Raw genomic sequence first — 16,855 nt, 5'->3', positions numbered from 1 at the left:
TTTTGTATGATGGAAATGGAAATTCGATTTCTTCATCTATAATCTCTAAATCCATAATATCTGCGATCCTCAAATAATGTAGATATAATTTATTTCGGATAAGAGATTATACTCCGTGAATAATCTCACCCCTTGCCCCCTCTCACCTAAATTACTTACAAAAGTTCATACCCCTCCCTTTTCAATAGATTGTATAGGAAATCATGATTTCCTTGATTTCCCCCACTAGCCTTTCTTAATCAATAATTTTAGTTTCCCCAATCTGTACATAAATTATATTACATATTAATTAGTTAAATAACATTATATACACATTTTCTTTAAATGCTCTTTTATCTTATGAATATTTCATTAGTTTTAGTATTTATTTAGTATATAAATTCAAGTAGTTTTTGTTTTGTTTACAAAACAAATATATGTTTTATCAATTGTAATACTTTTGCTAGCTTTTAGACAAGATTACTTATGTTAATATACTTTAGTTTATTTATATTCATTATATATTATTAGTTTGATATTAGTTTAACCTTAATTAGTAATTGTTTTTCAGCCTTTTCCCTTGATAATATATTACATCATTCATCTATTTAGTATAATTTTTACTTAAGTTCTTCTGGATAAGTTTTCTCTTTTAAATATACAAACTCTTATATGCACCCTTTTATTAAATTATTATAAACATTAGTTATATTACCATTATGATACAATGATATTAGTAATCTTTGACTAATTTTCTTAGGGGGTAGGCATAGGTTTAGATGGGGGTTTGCATCCAGTGAAAATCTTGTCATGTTGACGCTGGTTGAACCACTAACTAATACTACATTTTTCTTTTAAATTTTAAAATTAGTTAAAAATATTTCTTTCAAAACGTGAGGAAAAGGGTCCGACTTAGCGTGATTATTTTGTTCTTCTCAAAAGTAAGATAAACCAGAAGTGTGATAAACATGAATAAGTAAGAACCACGGCTATTTGTAAGATATGGAAACCCTGCTTCTAATACTTATGCATTCTTAATATTTATTCGAGAAGAGGTTCTGTCCTCATATATACAGATAATAACCGTATGTTAGCTCTATTTCTATCTCGCACCTTCATTTTATTTTAAAAATTGTTTGGCTCCTTTAGACGATAAATTTTGGAACTCTTTGTAAATTAATTTTTCTTTTCATAATTTCGGCGCCAGTCGACTACATTTATTTTTTCATAAAGTTTTAGATAAACGTATTATTAATATTTTATTTCATGTCATTTCCTTATTTTCATTGTTTATATGAGCTGAAGAAAATATTTAATTTTGATTTTTTATAAATATTTTGTGAAATTAGTTTGCTCGATAGTAGTTATTTTTTAGTAATAAATTCAGACAACAAATTGTAGAAATGCCACCCATATTTTATTGTTCTATCAAAAGTGACGTTGATCTCGAAATCCATTCGTTCCTCATCGGGGCATTGTTATTTGTTAAGGCCCTACTTGCTTCATTGATCTGCTCTTTAAAAATAGACCAGCATTCTTCGACCGTTTTAGATGGAGCAATGTCCTCAAAACTAATAATCTTACCACATAAATTACGGTTAAATCTATCTTTAATTTCAGGATTTTGTAAATTTCTAACGTTTAGTCTACTTAAAGTATTTGTCTGGAGGTGAGAAGTATGATTTGTTCTACCAAAGGTTCCCCAAATATTCCTGATTAGAATCTTGGCTTTAATCATTCTGTGGTTGGATAAGTTAATATTCGTCATCGCCGTAACATCTTTGAACCAGCTATGGACGTTCGATATAAAGAAATCGATTTGTGATCTAAAACTTCCTCTATAGAAGGTATATGTATTAGTCTCCCTGTGTTGAAAAAAGGTGTTTTCAATTTTGAAGTTAATACTATCACATAGGTCAAGTAGTTTCCTGCTATCATCCCTGTTAGATTGAACGAGAGTAGCATTACCAATTATGCCTCTGTTTTTGTATGTCTCCTCTAGACCAATTTTAGTGTTGACGTCACCTATTAAAATGATATTAAATCTCATTGGTAGAGCATTAATGATGTTTTCCAAGTCATCAAAGAAAAGTAATCTATCTCTTCTGTTTAGAGGAACATAAATATTTATCAAAATAGTTTTCCTGAAATTAGTATTTAAATATAATAAGCCGCATCTCTCGGAAACTGGAACAAATTTATCTATATACTTGTATATTTTTTTATTAATCAGAAATCCAACACCCGACCAGCTATTAAGAGTGGTTCCGGAGCCATAAAAAATAAAATTGTTAAAGGACGCGGTGGAATTGCCCTGACAGTGGGTTTCTTGTATAGCAATGATATCCATATTTTCATCTAGCATAAGTTTCAGAAGAACAGCGAACTTTTCACATAAACCATTAATATTTATTGAGGAAATAAGTAATTGTCCTTTAAGATTATACATCTCTCTTAAATCAAGAGAAAAAATTCACAAAACAAAAGAAAAAATTAAAGATGAATAAATTATAAAATAATCTCTGGGATATAATAACTTTAGAAAAATAACACTAATTTATCACCTTAAATCTAAAATCCTTAATTACTATAAATTAGTTTTTTAATTTTTTAATGTAAAAAGTAATACAACCCTAAAACCACAACCGGGGAAATGGTACGGTACAAAGGTATTAAATAATATAGAAGTTAATCCAGTATTGGGAAATTAGAGATTTAATATTATTTATCCAATTTTCTACAGTAAGATTTAGATTAAACTTTAAAAAGTGGGGGAAATCAATGATTTCCTATACAATCTATTGAAAAGGGAGGGGTATGAACTTTTGTAAGTAATTTGGGTGAGAGGGGGCAAGGGGTGAGATTATTCACGGAGTATAATCTCTTATCCGAAATAAATTATATCTACATTATTTGAGGATCGCTTAAAACAAATAAGATAAGCATCAACAAAGTGAAATAATAAATTACCTCAGGTTTGGTAGGCTATTGTGAACGCAAGTTGATTTAAAATTAGAGTGCAAAAACGTTTTGTGAGTAAAAGAACAAATTAGCTATAGTTAAACTTGAATATAATACAGAAAAACACAAAGTAAAATATGAAAGAAATAAAGAAATTTTTCAGAAAACCATCGATTAATATGACTTCAAGATTTTCCAAAAAATTTTTAATATAAAAAGGAAAACTTGATGATTAATATTTAAAATGATTAGATGAAAAACCTATATAAAACTAGGCTAAACATTTAATAATAGATAAATTTAAATTTATTAAAATTTCATTTTTATTGAATTTTAATTAATAAATATTATTAATATTTAAAAAATAATTTAATTTATACATTAATTTTAAGGGAGCGGTTAAAAGGAGCTAGCTCCCGCTCGGAGCTCTCCAGGTGTTTTTAAAAAATGTAGCTCATTAACAACTCTGCTTGAGCATAAATAACATCCTTTATTTAATCATGATTTTTATTAAAATAAATTTCATAATGTCGATATTTTATACAGATTATAATATTAAAAATTTTGTTGTATAAAAAAGACTCTATTTTAAAAAAAAATGTTATTTAACAATTACATAAAATATAAGTAATTCATATGCAATAACGGTATTTAAAAAAATATGACGATATTATCAAAATATAAATAATAGACAGTACTAAAATAGTATTAATTGCATAAATTTTAAGAGTTAATACAAAAATTATATAAACGTTATAACTAAAAATTTGATTATAAATATTATATATTAAAACTAATATAATCATATTGCAATTTTTTGATTTGAATTTATAAAGAGAGGTCTACTTTTCTCTGAGATTTTGCTAATTCATCTAGAATCAAATTTTTATTTAGAATAATCTCCTTATAAATATATAATAGGGCTAATCTATTTAAACGTTTTTCACCAGTGGTATTTCTTAAATAGGTTTTTAACCTTTTAATGTTGAAAAAGACCTTTCATTAGTGTAGGTACTAATTGATAATGTAGCTAAAATAATTAATAATGTTTCGATATTAGTCAGGGAATCTTAAAGTGCAATTACGCATGGTAAGGGCCTGCAGAGGTTTTTTGGTCTCACAGAATACTCTATTCTGTCAAGATTTTTATATTAAAATCTGACATCACAAAGTAACTTATCATATGAGCCTACTAAATCATCAGCGTAAAACTCTGAGATTTCCTTAATGTCCTCTCGTGATTTATGTAAAATCAACAATTTAGACTCAACTGGCAAAAGAAAATAAAAGCTTTTTAAAATAAAACTATGACTAATAAATCTTTCCTTTAATTGAAATAAAATGTATCAATAAGGGAAATAAAAAAGTATCAATAAGGGGAATAAAAATGTTTATTTCATAAAAATTCTAAATCGTATAATATTTGAGCGATTAGATTGTCTAGAAACTAAGGTTTAAAAATTTCAATCCCAAACATATTAGAAATCTCCTTTACTTTCATATATTTCATGAAATTTTTCATCCATATTCTATGATATATGTTAAAATTTCAACAACCTCTGCTCTATTCATAGCCTCCCTTAAATCCAAATCAATTTTTTGTAGCATTTTGCTAAAATCATATGTATAATTAAATAAAAAAATAAACACATTAAATTGATAATAAAATTGTGGCTTAATAATATTCTGCAAAAGATTCTCAGCATCTGCTGAATCTTTTTCCTTGCTTGTATATAAAATTCCTGTGCTGCAAATACAGCATCATATAATTTATTTAAAAAAATATAAAAATAATAAAATACTGTAGATCAATTATTATTTATAAAAAATTAAAAACATTTTTTCAAAAAAAAATTTTGGAATCTCATTTTTGACAAAGGCTAGCTACCTAATTCGTTCTAACTACCTAAGTTTCATTTCTTCTATTGAATAATTGTTCATGCCTCCTTATACTTTCCTTCTCATCTCTAGTTTTTGTTTAATATTTTTTTAAACATATCTTTCTTTTAGATCTTTATTCATTTGTTAATTGTATTTTTATATTTATCGCCCATTTTGTCTTAGAAAAAAAATAGTTATATGCATTTTCTCTTTTATTATATATTATATTAGTTATACTTACTCAAATAAAGAAATAATTGAACGGAAAAAATTCTGAAATTTATAATTCATAACAAATAATTTTTATACTTCCCATTTAATTTAAATACTTCCTATCTTGATTAATATAAATCATTTCTTAGTATAATTTGCAAAATATAAATTAATATTACTTACTTTTTTTTCGTATACATCTTACAACTTTATAAACTTTAGGCTAAAATTTATTAAATTTTATTATTTCTCTAACTTTAAAAAATTAATAAGCAAGAAAAAATGATATAGACAACGGTTTTATTTTTAGATTAAAAATAGTTTTCTTTTTTCGTTTATAGTTAAGAAAATTATTAAATTTTAGATATTTCGGTCACAGCTCTAAGGGACTTGCATTTTTTTAAATATTTCAAACACATTCAATACCCTATAATTGAATATTTTTTCATAATTTATTTATTAATATTCAGATTGTTAATATATTAATTATGCCTTATGGGTATGAATTATTACATGACAGTACCTTTCATATTTTAATACTGTATCATTTTAATAAGGTCATAATAAAATTGTGTTATTAAATATGTTTTTATGTCTTATCAGCTGAAATGAAATTGAATCATATATATATTTGTTTTAAAGATATCATTTGATAGTTATTTATTTTAATAACATAGTTAATTGGTTTTACCATATTTAGATTAGAGAACATAGTTTCCTATTTTACTGATATGTTTTGAATTGAGAGCATAAAATTAATTAATCTAAATTTAAGTTTTAAGCATGGCCATTGATCTAATTATATCCAAATAAATTTAGGTAACGTTTATTACTTTGGGTTAAATTAAACCAATTCGTTCTTACTGAAAGAAAATATTAAAAGAATAGATTTCAAGATTAAACATAACTTTATTTCCAAATTCAATTAACAAGTGTAGAAAAATTTGCTAGTATGTAAATGAAATGGGTGAATTCCCTTTGCTATTTATTTTAAAAAAATATATTTTTTAAATTTAATTAAATGCCCTAGACTCGTTGATTAGTTCTAATTTTAAACTAAAAAATTTTTAATATACGTAAGCAAAGCCTTCTTTTTAAATCAAATTAATTTTTCTCTATCTCAAAAAAAAATTTCTACTAAATCAATTTTTTTTACTTAAAATTTTTTTTTATTTGATTATTATTTTAATTTATTTAATTAAAATTTTTTAAAATATATATATAATATTCACCAAAATAAAATGATTTTTTGCTCTTTTGATTTCAAGCTATATTAAAATATTTAAATAATTGCTTTTGCCGCCTAAATTTCCAGAGATATTTTAAAAAGTAAACAATATGCATTTCCTCATGTTTCAACTTTAAACCCGACTGGACCATGCAAAGATATATGGAAAAATGGAAAAAGATATTTCAGGCATCGCCATAGTTACGCGCTCACCAGCAGATATCGTTCAATAATCACCTAATTACTGACCAAAAACATCATAAAACTAGGAGATGCCGACCAAATATGCTCCCCACTTTGTATCATCCCCAAATCGGACGGATTCCCGAGTGTCATAAGCGACTTTTCTGAGACGTCAAAGAATTTCCAAGTACCCGTTCCACCTCAAATCATCCTAATGATGTCGAGAAAACTCGAAAGAGCCAAATTCGAGTGAGATAGACATCAGATCCGCCTTTTTCTCAATACCGCTATCACATCGCGTTAGACGCTATTTATTCGAGAGACAAAAGCACAGGTATACTGTGCTCCCAATGGGAGCATCCTTCAGCCCATATTGCCTACAATCGATAATACTGTACGCGTGTGCCAAGACATCAGAAAGGCCAACTACAATGTTTACTTATATGGCATCTTGATATATGGGGACAGTGAATTCAACGTCAAATGGTTTACAAGATCTCTCAGATGTACCGTGGAAGGTTGTAGGAATACTCGCAGTCGAAAAATCTATTGAACCCGACTCCGTACATTACCTACCTGGATATTCCCATCGACTTGCAAGCTAAAAAGTTAACAGCGGATAACGATACCCGGCGACGCCTCGCTCGATGCATATGGCACTCACTCCAACATCTGGATTAGGCCGACTACTAGTCGCAAGAGTCTTAAGTGTCGTTAACCACTTCGCTTACACTATCACTGGAATGTCGCGACCTTTTTCGCCTTACTACATTACCAAGAATAACTCTGAGCTCACCCAGTAGTGGATACCTACGTAGCCTTTCAGAAGGCCCAAATCATCGAGGGCGCCTTGCAAGCCTCAATCAGCATACGATACCCGTCTAACAACGCAGTATATACGGACGTCTCCGATTCACATATAGGGATCTCCTGCTGGGGTATAAACAATCTGTGGCGTACTAAGAAGCAGCCCTTATTTTTAATATACCCGAACATGCCATCTTGCATATCAACGCTAAAAAAATAATCGCAGTAGGAGTGGGGGCCCTATTAGCCATAGGACGGGGCACCTCCTGTCATCTTTACGGATTCTTCAGTAGCCTACTATGTCTAAGGAAAGGAGGATCGAGATCCCCGTCTATCGAAACAGTCATAACGCAGATCCTTAGGAAGTTTGAGCTACCGAACTTTACTCCAAAGCCAAAACGTTAAGTGGATCCCAACAACCGAACCTTCTCGCACATGGGTTGGTGACAGATCCGCTATGGTCCTCTTTAATCAACCAGGCCAGCTACAACTAGAATAAGCCATAAGAAATGTGGAAGATTAACACTCACTTTTCGGAACGGAAACGATCAACACCCCTTCGTTAATCTCAGGATTATCAGCACCGTCAACCGAAACAAATATCAATCAATAATTTCGACGAACTTAACGATTAAAATAACAATAGTCAAAAAATCGTACTGAAGAAAACCGACATAGCTTTAGAATGATTCATCCACCAATATTTATTTATATAAATAAACAAATATTACATGCAATCATTATTATCGTCGCTTTTACTTTTCTTCTCAAAATATTGTTATTTTACTTATATTTACGTAGACTTATTACGCCCTTACTTGACCAGATATAAGCAATAAGAATGATCAAAGCCATAAAGGCCAAAACATATAGTCGATTTCTATCCCGGATCGTTTATAACGAAAGGGACGTTAATAGAAATCAGTTGAGTAAGAATAGGATATATTTTAGAAAGATCCAATTTTATATGAGTTAAGAAATTTTTTTTTAATTTACTCATGATTACGTATATACAAATATTTACAAAAAATTTCAAAAAATCTGAACCCCTCAGGTTAAAAATCGACTTTTTTTGTTAATAAAATGAAATTCAACATAGGCAAACATTTAACCAATTTATATAACTCTATACTTATAACATAATTATATTTATAAAATTATAAATAATCATATGAAACAAATGGTGATCAGAGATCTATATTTAAATTAAGCTAAAGATAGCATTATAAAAAAAATTATTAATTTATTAAAAAATTAAACCTTATTCACATTAATTTTTATTAAATTTCCAGAAAAAAATAGCAACCTTATAAAGGGATATTAACATTTCATAAAGAGAGGAAATATTTTGATCCCTTTCATTTAAGGCTTTTTTACACAATTCCTGCAAATAAAAAGAGCTGGCCTGGATTTTTTTTTCATTTTCAAGCCCGGTCATGGTTTCCATCTTATAATTTTGGCTGTATATTTAGCAAATTGTTTCAAAAGGAAATTGAAAATATGAATGGTGAATGAATAAATATTAAACACTTCATAATAAAAATTTCAAAAATTTTCTTACTGATTATATGAAATAAACAAAATTCAAAAATCGATCTGATAAAGGATTTCTATTTTAAAATCTGCTCAGAATTTTTAAAATCATATCATTTTTTAGCCCATGCCTGCAGATTTTTGATAGAATCTAAATTAAAAAATGAGATTAAATGGTTTTTACACCATTTTTAGTAAAAATTTTCATAATGATTTTTATGTAATAGAATATAAACTGCGTTCCAATTGAATTGATACCTAGCAATATATCTATCAATTTAAAAAATAATTCAATAAAATTTTATAGATTTAGAGGGATATCAATGTTTTCTGAGAATTTCATCCAATACTATCAATAGGGTCTAAAGTGATGCACATTCAAAGTTGGACAAACAAAATTCGAACTTTCCAATATTTAAATTTTTTAAAAATTAAATTTTACCTTTTGACTAGAATTTAATTAAAATTTTAAGGAGCCAAAAGATTTTTGAAGATTTTCTAACAAAAACTGGTCTATCGCAGCCTTGAATTGATTGATTGCGAAAATTGATGCTACCTGATCAGCAGAAAAACGGTATGGTAGTGGTAGACCACGCACAGATCCTACTAAGCAAAATGTTGATTCTTGAGTCAAAAACGACCTGGCATCCACAGAAATATTTGTCAAGCATCCCGAGAAACTGGTATTTCGCAAACCTCCATGCATCGAATTATCCATAGAGTTGCAGCTGAAATGTTCATAAAAGGAACAAGACTAGTGCCTAACTAATGCAAATAAGACTACCCCTGTGGTACCTACCAAACAACTTGTACGAAAATATTCTCAGATTCATTTCATATGGTTCAGAGGTGAAAAGCTGATTACAGTAATTCCACCAGTAAATTTTCAGGGTGTACAATGCAATTTCAATGAGAAAAAAACAATTACAACCAATCGATTGTTTCATACTCGTTCAAATTTCTCAAAAATTTATCATGGTTTCGGTCACAATAACAAGTCTTGACTGCAGCTCATCTTTATCGATCCAGGGATCATATTTAATGGTGAATACTATAGTAGTGTTTTACTCGGTGAGCACTTAATGTCTCCTATTAAAGAATTGTTGGGCAGTAAATTTTTATAGTAGGACAGTGCTCCATCTAACCGAACCAGAGAAACTGTGAAGAGAAACATTAGATTTTATTTCACCCATTCTTTGCCTCCTCCTCCCCCCTCCCTAATGGCCTTGATCCCAATCTGGTCGACTACAAGAAATAGAGCGTTTAAACGTGTTTATCAACCCCGTATATATGACGTTGACCATCTAAAACAGCGTTTTTAATCAATAAATAGTTTATTGTGCCCAGTGAATGGCTATATCGCCTTAGAGCACATTCGTGATAATGGTGGGCATTTTGGTACAACATTTGGCTCAAATTAATTTTATATGTTGATGTTTTTGTCGAATTGTAAAGTTGAAAATATAAAAAATTTATTCTATTTACATATTGAAAGTTTTAATTTTTTTGTTCAACTTTGAATGTGCATAACTTTAGACCCTATCTATAGAATTTTATGAAATGTTCAAAAAACATTAATAATATATCCCTCTCTTAATCTATTAAATTTAATTTAATTATTTTCAGAATTGACAGATTTATTGCTATAACAAAAAGGGTATAGTTCAATTGGAACAATGTAGTTATTATAATAATCAGAAGAAATATGGTAATTTTGAAAGAAGTCTAAAATATTTTCAAAAAAAATTTGAGTAAGAATATAAATTATGCTGTTCGATATGAATCTAAACCGGGCTGATACCGCTATTGGCAATTTCTGAGATAAATCGGATCAGTCTGATATCATTCAAAAACCTTTAAAATAATAAAATAATCGCGTAATAGTGCTTACAAATTGAACAGTAGAAGTGCTTAACGTTTTGTTGTTTAAATCGAGCTGAAATTTTTAAATGTAAAAAAACACAAACTATTTTGCGTTTTTTCAACTCAAAAAAACGTTAATTTCACGTAAAAATATATAATTTGAAATAAAACGCAAAACGCTTCAATGTAAGAACTAGAATAAAATCTTATTTTTGGCATATCCATTCTTATAAAGTTTTTATTATATTAAGAATGTTAGAGAAGATAAATATTTTTTTATAAAAACGATATTTTTCTTTTAACATAAACCCTGACATACCAGAATTTAAGTAGAAACATTTAAAAATTATAATAGGAAAAATTTTTTGGAATACTAATTTGATGAGATAAATTTTTTTTAAATAAAATCCAAAAGCTTAAAATTAAAATATTAACAAGCAATTTAATATAGGATAGGTTATAGAAACTATTTTCAATAACGGATTAAATCGGTTAAAAAATTGTAATTTGGGCAGACCTAGTTTAAATCAAAATAGTAGTCTATAAATATTAGTCTCAAAAAACAATGAATATTATATTATATAATTCTCACCGTGGTCTACGGAAAATGTTGCCATACTTCTGACAAGCCAAGCCAACAGTAGGAGTGTAAACGATTGGCATCATTATTTCGGTGTATTCACAAAGAATGCGATAAAAAAGCTTTTCGTTTCTGTCCTAAAAAGAAACACGATAAACAAAAATTATTTAAAAATCGATTCTATGTGCCCAAATATTTGATATATGGTATTATTATGAAGAGATTAAGCACAAGAGTAGTGATAAAAATGGATAATTTTATATGAATTTTTAAGAAAAAGAATAAGCATAGTCTGGAGAATCTAAAACTGTATTATTTTTATTTTTTTTATTTCAAATTTACCAAATATTTTTTCAAACTTTTTTATGTAATTTCGAGTTTTTATAAAATGACATACCACATATTTTAAAACCTTGCACCTATATAAAATCTAATTTTTTTAGTATGGTGCAGAATCCATCATTTTATTTAACGAGAGTGGGAAATTAATTTTGAGGTCAAATAAAAACATTTTTAAGTTTAATAATATTTAACATTTGACAAAAATCAAAAATGTAAATAATACCTTCTTTTTTTAATGGAAATTGGACAAAATTAATAAGTTATTTTGAATCCAGAATCTTTAGCACTATTTGGTATTTGTATATTAGGGTCCTTTTATTTTGTTTTTATATTTTATAAATAATATTTATTCAAAAGACTTGGGGCAAAAATTTTTAAAAAAAGGAATATTTAATCAAAAAGATCTTTGAGATTGGGATATACATTAACTAGATATATATAAAATTTATTTTAAATTTATTTTAAATTGAATGAAAAATTGTTGTTTTATATAATTCTTTATCTATATATATCTCTGAAAAACAATTTAGATTAATACAAAGTATATTTTAGGCATATAACCAAAATATGGCTTAGTAAGCACCATGTTGAACACCTCAGCAATAAATATAGATTTCTATGTAGGTAAATATTCTATTTATGTATTTATTTAATTATCCAATAATTCCAAATAATTTTTTAACAATATTTAAGCTTAAGTTATAGCTATTAAATGAAACAATCAGAAAATTGGACAAATTTTTGATCAAATGACTTTATGATCATACAAGTCATAATAATATATGGAAGTATGAGAAATATAAAATATATAAAGGTAATTTAAAAAACAAATCACATGTGATTAAGATTTTTAATTAATAAAAATTATAGTTTTAATGTTTTAAATAAATCAGGTAATACCCAGTCCAGCAAAACCTGGCCAAGCTAAAAATTCTGAATAAATTATTTTTCGTAGCTAAAATGTCATTTGAATGCAGAAATAGGAATTTTATGCTTAAAACTTTATAATTATAATGGGAATCAAATTTAAAATAAATGTTTGTGATGGAAATTAAAATATAATAATTTTATAAATAATCAGTGAGGGAAATAAAAACAAACCAACTTTAAACAAAGTAATATATTTTAATTTAAAAGGGCAGAGATTTGGAAATGGAAGGGGGTGGATAGCTATAGCATTACATTAATACAATATATTTAAAGCTTAAACCAAATATTATATTTAAATCTTGACTAATTACGGCCTTAGATATAAAATTTAATTATTTATATTTTCATATTTATATTTATTAAAATTCTTAACCATACAAAATTTTGGGCAACATTAATTTAAAATCTTGCTTAGCCTGTCCACCCACTATTTTATGATTGGATTGATTCTTTTTTTTATTTTAATATATTTCTACTTAAACTTATAAACACCTGTAATCCTATGAGAAAAATAAATTTATCCAAATCATTGTCCCATCTGTTGAAATTTTCTAAAATATGTTTGACTTGCATGTCAGGACTTGTAATTCTGGGGGGTAATAATCCATGAATGCCTAATAATTGTCTTTCTTTTAGAGTAAATGCACGTCCCTGTTTATTTAATATTGATATTAATTTTGTAACTAAATTGCACAATGAATATTAATTATTATATATAAGTCTTTTATATATTGGTTAACATTATTGTTGTTAGTAGCTCAATTTAGCTTATTTCTTAAAATGGCTAGCTCATATTTGCAAAAAAATATTGGGCAAGCCTGAAGATTTTGCCCATATATGGCAAAAAGATCTCAACATCTATTAACAAAATTTCAAGGCATAGGTAATATTATTTTGACCAAAGCATTCTTTTAAAATTAATGTATTTGTTCAAACTTGATTATTATAAATTAAACACCTCAAACACTGCGTCAACTGTATAGTAAAAATTGACTAAATTCTAGTTTGGCTTAAATTGCATTATTTTCGTTAACAATAAATCATATAAGTATGTAAATACTATTATAGATTATTTTATTTGTTAGTATATAATCATAAAAATTTGACCATGTATTAAATTTTTAACCTTATTATATACAGGATCTCGTAATAATTCAATTCCACGTTTGATCTGAGATGGATTATCTAAATAACCTGGTATTGGCATATTTTTGATATAGAAGTAAATGAGTAGGTTGATACTAGATTTTTCCTAAAATCAGGTAAATTGATTACATGTCACGTAACTAATCCAATTTGAAAAACATCAATAGTGTCTACATGACAGGATATTAACTTAATGTAAATCCCTTCAAAAAATTATACCTACTCCCCTAAAAAAATTTGCCGACTTCGGCGGCTTTATTTCCACATTATTAATTACACCTTTTAAAAAATTTTAAAAATTAGTAATATCATTGATGCTCTACTACCAACTATCAAAATATTGTGAATGTAAAAGAGTTATTTTTAGAACATGATTTCAATTAAAAACGTCTATATTTACAATAAATTCATTAATATAGTATATTGTTTGGCATGAATGAGTTTAATATTCGAATTCTCAACACTTTTAATTTATATTTTAAAGTATAGCAAAAAGTGATCCGAAAATTGTTTTATTTTGAAAATTATGTCTATGATTGTGAGCAGTGCAATATATAGATTTAGTCTATGTTCAGCAGTATCATTGTGTTATAATAGTTTATAATAAAAGAATTAATTCTACAGAAATACATTTTATGTGTCTACTCTTTCCCCAAATATTGAAAATTATCCAAGCACAATATATTAGACCTTTACAAAAATAAACACCACTCTTTTATCTCTTTCTTTTTATTCACTCAAATATACATGTTATGTGTATCGTGTTAGCGTGGAGTCATTTTGTGTTATTTTGTGATTAATATATTTTTTTGTTCTCTCTTTCTTTCTTTCTTTCTTTCTTTTTTATTTTTTTGCGCATTCATTCTTTTAATTTTTATTTGTGATTAATATTTTTTGATTTTTTTTTGCGCATTCATTCTTGTGATATATTATAAAAAAATTTGCTATTTTTAAAATTAGAAAAATTATTATTGTTTATTATTATTCATTAATTAAATAGATATATATATATAGAGAGAGAAAAAATAAATAAAAATTATTATTGCGTTTTTTTATATTTTTTTTAAATTCAGTTATATATTTCTGGTTTCTTGTAAAAAAAGGGAAAATAGATAGAACAAAGGTATCAAGTAAGAACATATTTGACTCTGAAAAACATTAATTATAAACAGTATAATTTTTACATTAATATTTAATATTAACATTTAAAATATATTTAGTGTTTTGGCATTTAAAGTATTTAGTATATGACTTTTAAAATAATACATATCTGTAATTTGTGTCTACTCTTTCCCTACAGAGTCCCCTGATTACTCCCCAACGAATCCTCCGATTACTCCACAATGGGTTCCCCCTATTTGTCTCCTATAATTCCCCCTCCCCTTTCTCCATCTCCCCTAAAATTCCCCCGCTCACAACGTACACACATTTGTTATCTCACTTAAATCGAGAAAGATAAATAATTACAAAACTTGTATTAAAAATTTCTACACAGTAGTCAATATACTTCTTTTTTTTATACCCCAAAATTTTTAGATAATTTCATAGTTTCATTAATCAACTTCTAAATTTATTTTTCTTTCATTTCAAAAATCTACATATTTTATAAATTCGTCAACTCATTTAAAAAATTTTCTCCACATGAACAACATCTTATCTATTCTCCCTTTTTTTAAACCAAGAAAAATATTTAACCTTGAATTCATTAATTATTTATTTTTTTTAAAAAAATTATCCAATATTCTGTTATATTCTTATCAATTAACCAAATATACGTTCCAAATTAATTTTTTTTTTATCCCCAAAAATTATTTCCTTTATCAACGATTACAATTCTTTTTTATTCCTTCACGTATTTATTCCAAAATGAAAAGTAAAAATAATATTGAATATCTTTCTCCATTTTTTAAAAATATATTTTATCCTAAATATATTCTTTGAAATCATCATTTTAAGATAACCCCTTTTGTGTAAAGAATATTTTCCTCGCATAATAATATTTATCGTCAATCTTTATCTTGTATTATATATTTTTCTATCTTGGAGCCCACCATTTTGTTTTATTATTTTCTCCTTCGCCTCCGATTTGTTTTTAAACCCATTAGTATTCATCTCACTCCTTTTTTACACACAGCTTTTGGCTTTATTTTCCAACGTTTTTTAAAAAAAATTTCTATCTCTCCTTGTGAACTCGAACATTTTGTTTAATGAAATTTTTTTTTTAGCTTAGCACCACAGCTTCATAAAAAAATAATTCTTCTAGCACTTGCCATTTTTTATTTTTTATTTATATTTAACGTTATTTTATTTCTCAACATTATTCTACATTTTCGCTGCTACATTAGTTTTCGCACTCGTTAATTTAAAATATCGCTCTCGCTAATTTTTAATTTTGGCTCCTACATATATTAGTTCACCCAAGCGCACTATTATATTATTCTCTTTATTCACCAATGCACTATTCATTGAAATCTCTAAATATTTGTCTCGCATGATGATTTTCATTCTTTTATATTCACCCCATAAAAAGGTATAGCTCATTTCTAAACTCGAAACCAATAACTTTTATCTCATTACTTCCCTCGTCGGTGATATATTTTTAATGCAATAATTATCAATATTCTCCTTCATACATTGGCTGCATACAGAACCGTTCCGTTCTGAGGAAATCAAGAAACATAAAAATTTACATCTCTTTCCTCCTTCAGCACTAAATTTTGGCATAACTCTAAATTTCTTCACTTGTATATTTTCACTTATATTTATATATTTCTAATTAATATAAATCCCTGACACACATGTATTTTCTTATAAAATTGTGTGCTCTCTGTTATGTGTATCGTGTTTCTATGTTAAAGTGTGGAGTCATTTATTATAATAATTACGCAGTCATTTTTTTTGGTGATGAATATTTTTTTTGATTTTTTTTGCGCAATCCTTCTTTTATTATATTATTATTAAAAAAGGATTATAAAAAATTGTTATTTTTAGATTAATGATTTATTTAATAAATATATATTATTTTATAATGAGTATAAAAAGGAAAAAAAACGAAATAAAATTGATTTATTGTCTTCCAATTTTTGAGAGATTTATTAATTTTTGCAAGATGTTTGTAAGATTTTTTGGGGCTGTTGAAAAGAAATCAATTAAAAGGTGAAAGAAAAATACGAAGTGATTAATATATTTTAAATATATCAATAAGGTAA

General features: G+C 26.8%; 1 protein-coding gene across 1 annotated transcript in view; it reads right to left on the bottom strand.

Annotated features, from left to right (window-relative positions):
* Window positions 1–13,772, bottom strand: part of LOC135925064 (NADP-dependent malic enzyme-like) — a 33,552-nt gene extending 19,780 nt beyond the window's left edge. The window contains exons 1-3 of the mRNA XM_065460223.1: window positions 13,627–13,772; window positions 12,993–13,151; window positions 11,241–11,365 (exon numbers count right to left, since the gene is read on the bottom strand). Of these exons, the coding sequence (XP_065316295.1) occupies window positions 11,241–11,365; window positions 12,993–13,151; window positions 13,627–13,707 (365 nt within the window). The 5' untranslated portion in view covers window positions 13,708–13,772. The remainder of the gene's footprint in view (window positions 1–11,240; window positions 11,366–12,992; window positions 13,152–13,626) is intronic.
* Between the last annotated feature and the right edge of the window lie 3,083 nt (window positions 13,773–16,855).

The sequence above is a fragment of the Gordionus sp. m RMFG-2023 genome, chromosome 2, assembly GCF_954871325.1.
Source record: "Gordionus sp. m RMFG-2023 chromosome 2, tfGorSpeb1-WG-v2, whole genome shotgun sequence".
Classification (NCBI taxonomy): Eukaryota; Metazoa; Nematomorpha; class Gordioida; order Chordodea; family Parachordodidae; genus Gordionus; species Gordionus sp. m RMFG-2023.
Note: the sequence above shows the minus strand (reverse complement) of the source record. Positions and strands in the feature narration are given on the sequence as shown.